General features: G+C 47.9%; 1 protein-coding gene across 1 annotated transcript in view; it reads right to left on the bottom strand.

Annotated features, from left to right (window-relative positions):
* The window catches only part of LOC116953166 (LIM/homeobox protein Lhx8-like), a 43,127-nt gene that overhangs the window by 13,331 nt on the left and 17,140 nt on the right, over nucleotides 1-12,656 (bottom strand). Inside the window, exons 2-4 of the mRNA XM_032973081.2 lie at nucleotides 6,689-6,850; nucleotides 4,929-5,050; nucleotides 921-1,144 (exon numbers count right to left, since the gene is read on the bottom strand). Coding sequence (XP_032828972.1) covers nucleotides 921-1,144; nucleotides 4,929-5,050; nucleotides 6,689-6,850 — 508 coding nt within the window. The remainder of the gene's footprint in view (nucleotides 1-920; nucleotides 1,145-4,928; nucleotides 5,051-6,688; nucleotides 6,851-12,656) is intronic.

Here is a 12,656-nt window from a genome sequence, read left to right as displayed (position 1 = left end):
TGTATATATATGTCTCTACGTGTCTATGTGTTTCGCTATAGGTCTCGATGGATCTCTGCGTCTCCATGTATCTCTAAGTGTGTCTATGGATTTACGATATGGTCCACAGTTTGGGTTGCATGGCGACAGTCGAACTACTGTGGCACGTGTCTTTAATTTTACATTCAGGAAGGAGACGTGCCCATCGCCATGTTGATGTTCTGATGCGGTTGATGGCTACACAAGTGGGGAGCGAGGGAGTGGCTGGGTGAGTGAGCGAGTAGCTAAGTGAATGAGTTGATGGTACCACCAGTGGTGGGTGGGTGAGCAAGTAGCTAAGTGAATGAGTTGATGGTTCCACCAGTGGTGAGTGAGTGGGTGGGTGAGCAAGCAGCTAAGTGAATGAGTTGATGGTTACACCAGTGGTGGGTGAGTGGGTGGGTGAGCAAGTAGCTAAGTGAATGAGTTGATGGTTCCACCAGTGGTGGGTGAGTGGGTGGGTGAGCAAGTAGCTAAGTGAATGAGTTGATGGTTCCACCAGTGGTGGGTGAGTGAGTGGATGAGCAAGTAGCTAAGTGAATGAGTTGATGGTTCCACCAGTGGTGGGTGAGTGGGTGGGTGAGCAAGTAGCTAAGTGAATGAGTTGATGGTTCCACCAGTGGTGGGTGAGTGGGTGTGTGAGCAAGCAGCTAAGTGAATGAGTTGAGAGTTACACCAGTGGCGAGCGAGTGGGTGTGCGAACGAGTTGATGGTAACGCCGGGTTGTCGACTAGGAGGAACGTCTCGAACGACGATGGGACCGTTTCATCCCAGGACCCCATTAACAACAACATCTATCCATACCGCCAGGAAATCCTTCGAGCTACGGAGCTCTACCACCCCACCCCCCCCCCCCCCCCCTACGTCAAGACGATCCCCGGCCCCCACTCCAACCCACTCACCTACGTGCACGGCGCCGCCGGCCAGGCGCTCCAGCGCCGCCTGGTAGTGCGAGCGGCACAGAAGCCGCTCGCGAAGCACCCCGAACTCCTCGCCCGTGGCGAGCTGCCTGCCGCAGGCGCCGCACGCGAAGCACGCCAGGTGGTAGAGGCGGCCGCGCGCGCGCCGCACCCAGTCGCTCGCCTCCAGGCGTCGCTCGCAGCGAGCGCACGCCGCGCCGAACCTCCTGCATCGGTGGTGTGGCCGTGGGGTGGGGAGGGAAGACGGCGGTGGTGGGGTGGTGGGAGGGGGGGGTGGTGGGGTGGGGCGGTGGTGTGGCCGTGGGGTGGGGAGGGAAGACGGCGGTGGTGGGGTGGTGGGAGGGGGGGGGGTGGGGGGGAGCACGCCACGGGCACGAGGGAATGATGGGAATCAGAATCTGTTTTTGTAAACACGCAAGTGGCCATCGCTGCCAACCCATACGGTTTGCGCAGTGTTAGTGTACAGGGAGATTGTAGCTGTCAGGTCCGCACGGCGTGACAGCCGTTTCAAGACGGGCAAAACAACGAATTGTCTGTTTGGTTGTGTTTTCTCCCTTGCGATGAACGTTGAGATTTATAAGGGGCACGGGGTGACCAATAAGGTCTGAATTGGTCTGTTATAAGGTAGGCCACTGACAGGTTTGCAGTCGACTTTCGCGACCAATATTAATATTGATTTGAAGCTTTCGTGACTGCAGAAATCCATACTCTTTGGTTCTTTCGGTAAAGTCACTTAGGTATTAAATCAAATAAATCCCGACGTTTAGGTCGCAACACCTGATGACGGACGCTTGTGTTGTGACCGAAACGTCGTGATTTATTTTATTTTATACCTACGTGACCAATATTATCCATAACAATAGTCGGCCAATCAAATGCTCATTTTTATGCTAATTCCTTTGTCAAGGCACCTTGTTTCCTCGCACACAGCTTAAAGGTCGCGGTCTGAACGTGGCTATGTTCCACTCCAGCGCTGTCCTCGAGACAGCCTGATCCCTTCACCTGATGAAGGCCGCTTGTGTTGTGGCCGAAACGTCGTGATTTTTGTTGTTTTATTTTTTACCTACGTGACTTTACCGAATAGAACCAAAGAGTATGAATAGAGGTTTTTTTTTTGGGTTGTATCGCGGGGATGTAAATGTGTCGTTAATCCCGCCACCCCGAGGTGTTAACAACACACTGATACTCACGCGATCTAAGCCAAAAAACCTCTATCATGGACAGAATATTTTTTTGTCTATCTTTAGTATTTTCAGCTGTTTTTTTTTTTAAACAGAAGCCCGACACTGACGTAGGGAGAGGAGTGGTAACAGGAACTCCGCGGGTCAAAAAAGAAATCCACCAGGGTCGCTGTGCCCCTTACTTTTGGCTCTGTACTGCTGCTGTCCCTCCGAGTGGGGACCGCACAGAATCAGAATCTTGATTTAGACTGCAGCAGCAGCAGGAGGAGGAGGAGCAGGGATCCCATGAGCTATAACGCTCTTTTTTCTCACCATAGATGTCCAACATTGGCCACGGGGTCAGCAAGTTACAACAACAATGCACAAAAAGTATAGGAGAGGTAAGCAAGTCACCATCAATAAATGGAGCGCCACGGTGGCGAGATGTTAACTACCTCGCCTGGTGTGCAGGAGGTCGTGGGTTCGATCCCGATCCTGACGCCTGTTGTATATTTGGAGTTTGCGTCTCTCTCTCATCATCATCATCACGGTGGCTAGGATATGTTAACTACCTCGCCTGGTGTGCAGGAGGTCGTGGGTTCGATCCCGACCCTGACGCCTACTATATATTTGGAGTTTGCGTGTCTCTCATCATCATCACGGTGGCTAGGGAAAATTAACTACCTCGCCTGGTGTGCAGGAGGTCGTGGGTTCGATCCCGACCCTGACGCCTGCTGTATATTTGGAGTTTGCGTGTCTCTCTCTCTCTCTCTCCGTGCTCGCGTGAATGTTTTCTCCTGGTCCTCTGGTTTGCCCTCCACATTTTAAAATAAACTTGTATGTACAGCATTTGGCTGCTCTAAATTTCCATGTGATAAGCCACTTCGTTGGGCTATCACATTTGGCTCGGTGCGATTCTGAATAAGAGCTACATAGCTCAGTGGGCCTTACCTGGTAAATTTTAAAAAAAGTTTAATAGTTTTATTAAAGTACAAATCGCAAAATTGTATGGGAGGGGTGTAATTGTCAGCGCACTAGACTTGCCGTCCGCAGGATACCGGTTCGATTCCATCTCCCGCACCATTGTACACTTGCACCATTGTTCGAGTTGGAATAGTTGGTGCAAGTTTCAATCAGTTCCCTTGATTCCTAAAATTCCATTGGAATCACAGAGCTTAAATTTCGATTAAAAGCTTTCGTGACTGCAAGGATTCATCTTCTTTGGTTCTTTCGGTAAAGTCACGTAGAATGAGAATAAAATAACACGATAAAATTCTCACGACGTTTCGGCCACAACGCAAGGATACCGGTTGCGTTGTGGCCGAAACGTCGTGAGAATTTTATCGTGTGATTTTATTCTCATTCTACGAGACTTTACCGAAAGAACCAAAGGAGATCACAGAGCTTTTCTGATCCTTTGTAAAATGTGAATTAGGTCTAGAAATAGATCTCTTTAGTCGATTATGCATTTAAACTTTGCGACGACAGTTCTACCCATAATGCAATTTGCCAGCAACAATTTAGAATTAAACTTTTAATATAAGTTAGTTCATTAAGTAGTAATACTTTGCTTCAAAGAGTTTATCTGGTACTCAGGAGTTTCTATTAGGTAATTATTCATATGCCAATTTAAATCTGTTCACCAGGAGACATAAATCATATTTAATTGCATCCAGCCCCACAGTGTAAAGTGCAGGCGTCAATTATCATTATCCACTCTGTCTCTGGTTGCTCTATGAATGTGCTTTGAAGAAGGGCCATTTCCTGAAACGTTGTCTGTTATGTTTCCTTTTAAACCCGTAGTGTAATTGACGATCGTGTTGAGTTCTTTGCTTCGCCACATCCAACCCTTTGCTGGCTGGTGGAACTAAATGCATTTTAATGTTTTTTTTTAATTGGCCAAATTTTGTTTAATATTAAAGAGACCGGGGAAACGGGCCGGCCTTCAGAGGTGCTCGCTGCCAGCACTTGCCCCAACAGTCTATTAGGGCTACACGGGGAGTATTTATCTTTGTGTCGAGTCGGCCTTCAGAGGTGCTCGCTGCCAGCACTTGCCCCAACAGTCTGTAAGGGCTACACGGGGAGTATTTATCTTTGTGTCGAGTCGGCCTTCAGAGGTGCTCGCTGCCAGCACTTGCCCCAACAGTCTGTAAGGGCGACTAAAACGCAGCGAGTTGGTGCAGCGCGGAGCGCAGGGTCTGCGCTCCCTGCAGTCATCTCAGGCAGCGCAACCCATCGCCACCCTGCGTCTCTCTGTCCCACAAACTCCCCGCCAGCAGCGAGCCTCCCGCATTGCGCGCGATAACCTCACGCGCACCCGTCAACCCCTTTTCGGTGCCCTGCCTTATGATTACAGACCAATTCAGACCTTAATGGTCTCCCCGTGCCGTTATAAATCTCAACGCTCATCATATGAACTACACTGTACACTAAACTATACGCTCCACTATACAAAACATCATACACTACACTACTTTACACTACAAGACTATACACTACACTATACACTACTATACACTACACTATACACTACTATACACTGCACTATACACTACGATACACGACACTACTACTTACCCGTCAACCCTTTATCGGTGCCCTGCCTTATGATTACAGACCAATTCAGACCGTATTGATCACCCCGTTCCCCTTATAAATCTCAACGTTCATCCCACAAAGTCCCATCGCAAGGGAGAAACACAAACAGATGGAGAACACAACTTAGCCCAAAGTGAAAAACTCAATTTCCCTCCTTGCAAGAATTCGAGCTATAACCGCATGTGGCTTGACACGGGCATGCTCGCGGCGCACCAAGGCTGGTCACACGCACCTGTAGTAGTCCGGCTTGCAGTATGCGGCCTTATCACGGATGTAGCAGCTGTCCAGGCCTCCGAGGGGCGCCTGGCACACGGAGCACTCCAGGCAGCGCCCGTGCCAGCAGTCGGAGCCCACCTGCAAGGCGCGGACAAAGTTGCCCAACACCACCACCACCACCACCACGCCCGGATAGCCTTGACAGACTGCGTCGCGTTTGTCGAGTGGAGTGGCGTGGCCGGGTCTGGCCGACGTTGCCCACCGCGTTGAAGGTTGCCGGAAAAAAAAAAACCGTTGCACACGCTACAGCCTGGCGATGCTTTCGTTGTTGCTGTTGGCGTTCGTCCCGTAGAGTAAGCGGGGTTGTCAGAATCGAGGTTTGTCGATCCTGTGCTGCACGCCAGCGTGTTGGCCATGTCACGACTCAATAAGTGGTCGAAAGCGTCGTAGAGGCCTGATATTGAAATCGCAGGGACCTGACTGCATTTTTTTTTGCACGGGCTGATCAAACGACACATTCTGGTCGAGCGTGTTGCCGACATTCTTTAAGCGAGCAGAAAATCGAATCCAGGAGTCTGCGACCGCCTCAGCCGATCCTCCCACGCATTATTTATTTTTTCACCTGAGCCCGACGTAACGGAATCTTTAGCGACGCGTGCGTTTTAGGTCAATACGTGCGCCACACTGTTGAACAGGGCGGGCTGCTGGATACCAATCACGAACCTCTGCAAGAAGTGGCAAACGTGATAACGCTGGGCCATATCACGGGGTCTCTCTGTCATTGTTTTTCGTGTTATAGTCCACGTGTATTTGTTTCATGATTCCACGGCTGAGTTTTGTAAACTGGTGCTGTGGCCGATCTGGAGGTAATCTGCCTGAGCCGATTTGCCACTGCAAGAAATTTAACTTTGACTTACAAGTTGATTTGTGTTTGTGCTGATCCTCTGTTCTCTGCTCGTTATCCTTTTGGCGACCGAAGTGACTCTTGCAAATGTATGTTCATACGCACAGTATATATACACACACATATATGGGCCGGGTGTTTCAAATACAATGTTAACACTGCTGAGAGTTTGCAACAACACCACAAGAAATGTCCTGCTGCCTCCGGGGCTCTGGAGATGACCTGGAGAAGATTCCAGGCACGCTTTGACAACGATGACGAACAAGTGGAGGCTTTCTGACTTTTTGAAGCTATCAACATTACATTTGTTATCACGTTACAGCAAGGCCGTAGTTATGGAGTCAACATTGGGGGGGGGACCAAATCTTCCAGGGGGTCTGGGGGTCCCCCCCCCCCAGAAAAAAATCTAAATTTGGAAATAATTTCTTGCCTAAAATTAAAAAAAAATTCATTAACACATAGGATGGACTTATTATTTTTTTTACAATAATGTCTAATAGTGAATTGTCGCTTGGATAATGCCCTCGGATACCCTTCGGGTCAAACCCAGTGCACAGGTGTCAGCCGCTCTCCATCGCCGCTCGTCAGCCGGTCACGTCCGCTCACCCGCATCGCGACGGTGCCCCTCGGGCAGGGAGATGCTTTCCGCACGAGTCGCGGCCGGCTAACCGACCTAACGGGCCACGAAAGAAATTCAAGTTGCGCTATGCCGCTTACGATTGATGGAGAGGTGGGTGGGGGGGGGGCATATCTCGATCACTCGCCGACTTTGACCGGGGGTGGCTGGGCAGGGGACCTTTGACAGCGATAGCGGTGTCCACTATCGCCACCATCGCTGCCCCGTGACCTCTCCCTCCCTCGCTCGCTCTCACCTTGAGGATGATCTTGTCCCGGATGAGGGCCCCGCAGCGCGCGCACGAGTGTCTCTCTGGGGTCCGGTGAGGGGTCGGTGACGGGGGCGACGGGGACGGGGGCTCAGCCGGGCCCCCCACTTCGCGCCGACTCTGATCGCCGGATTCGGCGACGGCGAGCTCCTTGGGCGAGAGAGTGGCGGAGGGCGCCAGCGACGTGGATCAGCGGCGGTTTTATTTTGCTCGCTCGGTTACGCGTTGCGGTTCAGACTAGCAGCGCCACTCGAGTGTGGTGAAGTGTGGTTACCAGCAGCGCCACTCGAGTGTGGTGAAGTGTGGTTACCAGCAGCGCCACCCGAGTGTGGTGAAGTGTGGTTACCAGCAGCGCCACTCGAGTGTGGTGAAGTGTGGTTACCAGCAGCGCCACTCGAGTGTGGTGAAGTGTGGTTACCAGCAGCGCCACTCGAGTGTGGTGAAGTGTGGTTACCAGCAGCGCCACTCGAGTGTGGTGAAGTGTGGTTACCAGCAGCGCCACCCGAGTGTGGTGAAGTGTGGTTACCAGCAGCGCCACTCGAGTGTGGTGAAGTGTGGTTACCAGGAGCGCCACTCGAGTGTGGTGAAGTGTGGTTACCAGCAGCGCCACTCGAGTGTGGTGAAGTGTGGTTACCAGCAGCGCCACTCGAGTGTGGTTACCAGCAGCGCCACTCGAGTGTGGTGAAGTGTGGTTACCAGCAGCGCCACTCGAGTGTGGTGAAGTGTGGTTACCAGCAGCGCCACTCGAGTGTGGTGAAGTGTGGTTACCAGCAGCGCCACTCGAGTGTGGTGAAGTGTGGTTACCAGCAGCGCCACTCGAGTGTGGTGAAGTGTGGTTACCAGCAGCGCCACTCGAGTGTGGTGAAGTGTGGTTACCAGCAGCGCCACTCGAGTGTGGTGAAGTGTGGTTACCAGCAGCGCCACTCGAGTGTGGTGAAGTGTGGTTACCAGCAACGCCACTCGAGTGTGGTGAAGTGTGGTTACCAGCAACGCCACTCGAATGTGGTGAAGTGTGGTTACCAGCAGCGCCACTCGAGTGTGGTGAAGTGTGGTTACCAGCAGTGCCACTCGAGTTTGGGGACCCCTTCAACAACCACCGTGACATTTGTTTTCAGCAACAGTGTATAAGAACATTTATAACGCGTGTATAGTTCTTATATAGAGCCTACACGGGTATACTACCTGACAGTTTATAAATAAAAAATATATTCATCATTTTATTAAACTTCGTTATTTTCTATTCTTGGTTCTTTCGGTAAAGTCACGTAGAATGGAAATAAAATAATAAAAATAAAGCATAATAAAATAAAATTCTCACGACGTTTTTTTTTTAACAATAGAATTCTCACGACCTTTCGACTGCAACACAAGCAATCATCATCAGGTGTGAAAACCACAGCAATAATTTTTTTCTGATGATGAGTGCTTGTGTTGCAGTCGAAACGTCGTGAGAATTTAATTGTTTTACATTTTTATTATTTTATTGTTTCCCTTCTACGTGACTTTACCGAAAGAACCAAGAATATGAATCCCTGTAGTCACGAAAGCTTTGAATCAAAATGTGTTATTTTCTTTGAACATATCTACGTGGCTTTACCGAAACACGCAAGGAATATGAATTCCTCCAGTCACAAAAGCTTTAAGTCAAGATTTAATATAAATTATTTAGTGATTAGAGGCTTTCACGGTGTGCACCTTTCTAAGTAATGCAGAATAAAATTCCATTCCTAAACATAGCTATACGTCTAACGGCAGTGTAAGTCTCTATACTATTCCATTAATTGTCGCGATTTCAAGATCGCGAGCGGTTTACAATTATTAACAATTATTTATTAATACAGTTACTACAATGACACGTTATTTAACAACACATCTCTCTACGCGCCATCTTTTTCCTTCCATTTAGCTCTGTCCATGATATTTACTAAACTATTTTTGTATTCGATACTCCCAGTTGCATACGTTTGTTCAAATCGTTTACGTGATTAATTCGCTGCCCTTCCCGTGCTTCTTGTGCTATGTAGAACTTTCCCAGGAGTCAAAACAACGCGCATATCCAGCCTCTTGTTTAATCACTGCCTGTGCAAGAAATCCAACCCTTCCTTTCTCTAATTATTCTCACGAATGTTCTTGTTGTGGACCCTGCTGCTATCCGTCACGCATTTATGACTGGCATGTGCAAATCTTGACTTCAAGCTTTCGTGACAGCATGCATTCATATAATCTTTTGGGTGTTTCGGTAAAGTCACGGAGATAAGTTCAAAGAAAATAACAAAAAACTACGACGTTTCGATCGCAACACAGGCGATGACGAGCGCTTGTGTTGCGACCGAAACGTCGTCGTTTTTTGTTATTTTCTTTGAACTTATCTACGTGACTTTACCGAAAGACCCAAAGAATATGCTGTCATGTACTTAAGTTGGACTTCTGTCGTACCGTGCGTAGCCAACCACGCTCATCGCAGCTGCGGTGGAATGACAAGAAACTAAACACAAAAAGTGGTTCGAAAGAAATTAGTTTTCCCATCTACGTTTAAAAGTGCATAGCTTTCAGTGGATTCCTAATATATGAGGGAAGAACGTTCCAGACGGCCGCTGAAGCGCATCTGAAAGCGCACGATGTAGTGGCCGTCTTTGTTCGATGCCATGTCTGTCCGTGAAATGTTTACATCCTTCTTATAAACGGTGGCGAGATGTTAACTACCTCGCCTGGTATACAGGAGGCCGTGGGTTCGATCCCGACCCTGACGCCTGCTGTATATTCGGAGGTTTTACTTTTTCCCCGTGGTCGCGTGGATTTTTCTTCGAGTCCTCCGCTTTTCCCTTCCACATTAATAATCGACGTCACGCGTTTAGAGTATTTGTCTGGTTATAATTGCCCACGTGAAAAGTCACTTTCGTTGAGCTATCATTTGTGGCCGGTCGCTTTTGAAAAAAATGCTGTGTAGCTAAGTGGGCCTTCCCTGTTAAAAAATAAATATTGGTTTTAAACGACGCCTCTGTTCCTCGTGGCTTGCTTTGTCGGATTGTTGCATTGTTTGTGCATGTAAAAAAAAATATTTCAATATTCCTTTGTAGCCGTTACCGTCCATGCTAATCGCGTCTCAACACGCGGTGGATTTAAAATAGAGGTGTTTGGTTTAAATCGCGTAAAAACCCGCCAACACCCGACATAGCCAACTAGAAAGGGTTGTCACGTGAACAGGATGTGGCCAATTCGTCACCAGTACAGCACGCCGGTGTGTTGGAGAGCCAAGACACAACATTTACAATCTGAGTACGACGCTTCACCAGCAACTACAACCAGCTTCATCAGGCGACAGCCAGATGGATATTCATTTATTTATTATCGAGCGCACGGAGATGAAGGTGGAGGGCGGGGAGGAGGTTGGAGGGGGGGAATCAAAAGACAATGAACATCCTCTCGCCCCACGAGAGGCGAAGTACTCGGTTCACTGATGATGCGGCGGGGGGGGGGGGGGGAGGAGTCGCACACATTCGTCTTGCTGGTTCAGCCGGCACACTCTCTTCCAGTAATTGTGCGGCCACGCCACACATCCCGCTCCCATGTACTGTGCCCGCTAACAATGTTGAGTCCGCGCAGCTATTATGCAGACACACAAAGACAAACATCCCCCATATAGCCTTAACAGACTGTAACAGCAAGTGTTGTTAGCGAGCACCTATGAAGGCCGGAACGGTACACAAGGGGGTGGGTGGCCAGCAAGACGCCCGACAGCCTTTGTCTCCCCAGTGGCGATGTTTACACACGGCGCCAGGTACTAATATCAGGCTGAGTCAACCTAGGGGAGGCCCTGGACCGGTTCAGATAATCATCACTGGTGTTGGCCGTGAGCGGGAATGTAGACACACACACATATATATGCGCACAAAACTGTTAATAGGCTCATAGGCGGTATAGGGTACAATCGTATAGGATTTCGCACCTCCGTTAAGCACGGTTGGATACATACGGTGTGTACATTCATCATGAAGGTTTTTGGGTGAGATCGCGTAAGTACAAATGTTGTGTCGTAACCCTCTACCACCCGACACAGCCAGTAAGGTTTGTCATGCAAACAATGCACCAATTACTTTACTACTTCAGCACACCGGTGTGTTGGAGAGTAAATCCACAACATTTACAATTAGTTTATGTTATTGATAGGCGTACCTTGTAATCTAGTGGTAGTGCCTTACGTCAATAATCGCTACAAAAAGCCAGGCATATCAGCATTCTGGTAAATATCGAGTGAGTTTCTAGGCCATGTAAATTTCGAGTGAGAATCTAAGCCATGTAAATATCGAGTGAGTGTTTAAGCCGTGTAAATATCTAGTGAGTGTCTAAGCCATGTAAATATCGAGTGAGTGTCTAAGCCATGTAAATATTTAGTGGGAGTCTAAGCTATGGTAAATATCGAGTGAATGTCTAAGCCATGTACATATTGAGTGAGAGTCTAAGCCGTGTAAATATCGAGTGAGTTTCTAAGCCATGTGAATATCGAGTGAGTGTCTAGGCCATGTAAATATCGAGTGAGAGTCTAAGCCATGTGAATATCGAGTGAGTGTCTAAGCCATGTAAATATCGAGTTAGAGTCTAAGACGTGTAAATATCGAGTGAGTGTCTAGGCCATGTAAATATCGAGTGAGTGTCTAAGCCATGTAAATATTTAGTGGGAGTCTAAGCTATGGTAAATATCGAGTGAATGTCTAAGCCATGTACATATTGAGTGAGAGTCTAAGCCGTGTAAATATCGAGTGAGTTTCTAAGCCATGTGAATATCGAGTGAGTGTCTAGGCCATGTAAATATCGAGTGAGAGTCTAAGCCATGTGAATATCGAGTGAGTGTCTAAGCCATGTAAATATCGAGTTAGAGTCTAAGACGTGTAAATATCGAGTGAGTGTCTAGGCCATGTAAATATCGAGTGAGAGTCTAAGCCATGTGAATATCGAGTGAGTGTCTAGGCCATGTAAATATCGAGTGGGAGTCTAAGCCATGTGAATATCGAGTGAGAGTCTAAGCCATGTAAATATCGAGTGAGAGTCTAAGCCATGTGAATATCGAGTGTCAAAGCCGTGTAAATATCGAGTGAGTGTCTAAGCCATGTAAATATCGAGTGAGTGTCTAAGCCATGTAAATATCGAGTGAGTGTCTAAGCCATGTAAATATCGAGTTAGAGTCTAGGCCATGTAAATATCGGGGGGAAGTGTTATCCATGTGAATATCTAGTGAGAGTCTAAGGCATGTGAATATCAAGTGAGAGTCTAAGCCATGTGAATATTGAGTGGGAGTCTAAGCAATGTAAATATCGAGTGAGTGTCTAGGCCATGTAAATATCGAGTGAGTGTCTAAGCCATGTTAATATCGAGTGTGTGTCTAAGCCATGTTAATATCGAGTGAGTGTCTAAGCCATGTAAATATCGAGTGAGTGTCTAAGCCATGTTAATATCGAGTGAGTGTCTAAGCCATGTTAATATCGAGTGTGTGTCTAAGCCATGTTAATATCGAGTGAGTGTCTAAGCCATGTAAATATCGAGTGGGAGCTAAGCCATGTAAATATCGAGTGAGTGTCTAAGCCGTGTAAATATTGAGTGAGAGTCTAAGCCATGTAAATATCTAGTGAGAGTCTAAGCCATGTGAATATCTAGTGAGAGTCTAAGGCATGTGAATATCAAGTGAGAGTCTAAGCCATGTGAATATCGAGTGGGAGTCTAAGCCATGTGAATATTGAGTGGGAGTCTAAGCCATGTAAATATCGAGTGAGTGTCTAGGCCATGTAAATATCGAGTGAGAGTCTAAGCCATGTCAATACCGAGTGAGTGTCTAAGCCATGTAAATATCGAGTGAGTGTCTAAGCCATGTACATATCGAGTGAGTGTCTAGCCATGTAAATATCGAGTAGGTGTCTAAGCCATGTGAATATTGAGTGAGTGTCTAAGCCATATGAATATCGAG

Source organism: Petromyzon marinus, chromosome 50 (assembly GCF_048934315.1).
Source record: "Petromyzon marinus isolate PM22_M1 ecotype Great Lakes invasive population chromosome 50, UKy_Petmar_22M1.pri1.0, whole genome shotgun sequence".
In the NCBI taxonomy this organism is placed as follows: Eukaryota; Metazoa; Chordata; class Hyperoartia; order Petromyzontiformes; family Petromyzontidae; genus Petromyzon; species Petromyzon marinus.
The sequence above is the reverse complement of the archived record's forward strand: the minus strand, read 5'-3'. Positions and strand labels throughout refer to the sequence as shown.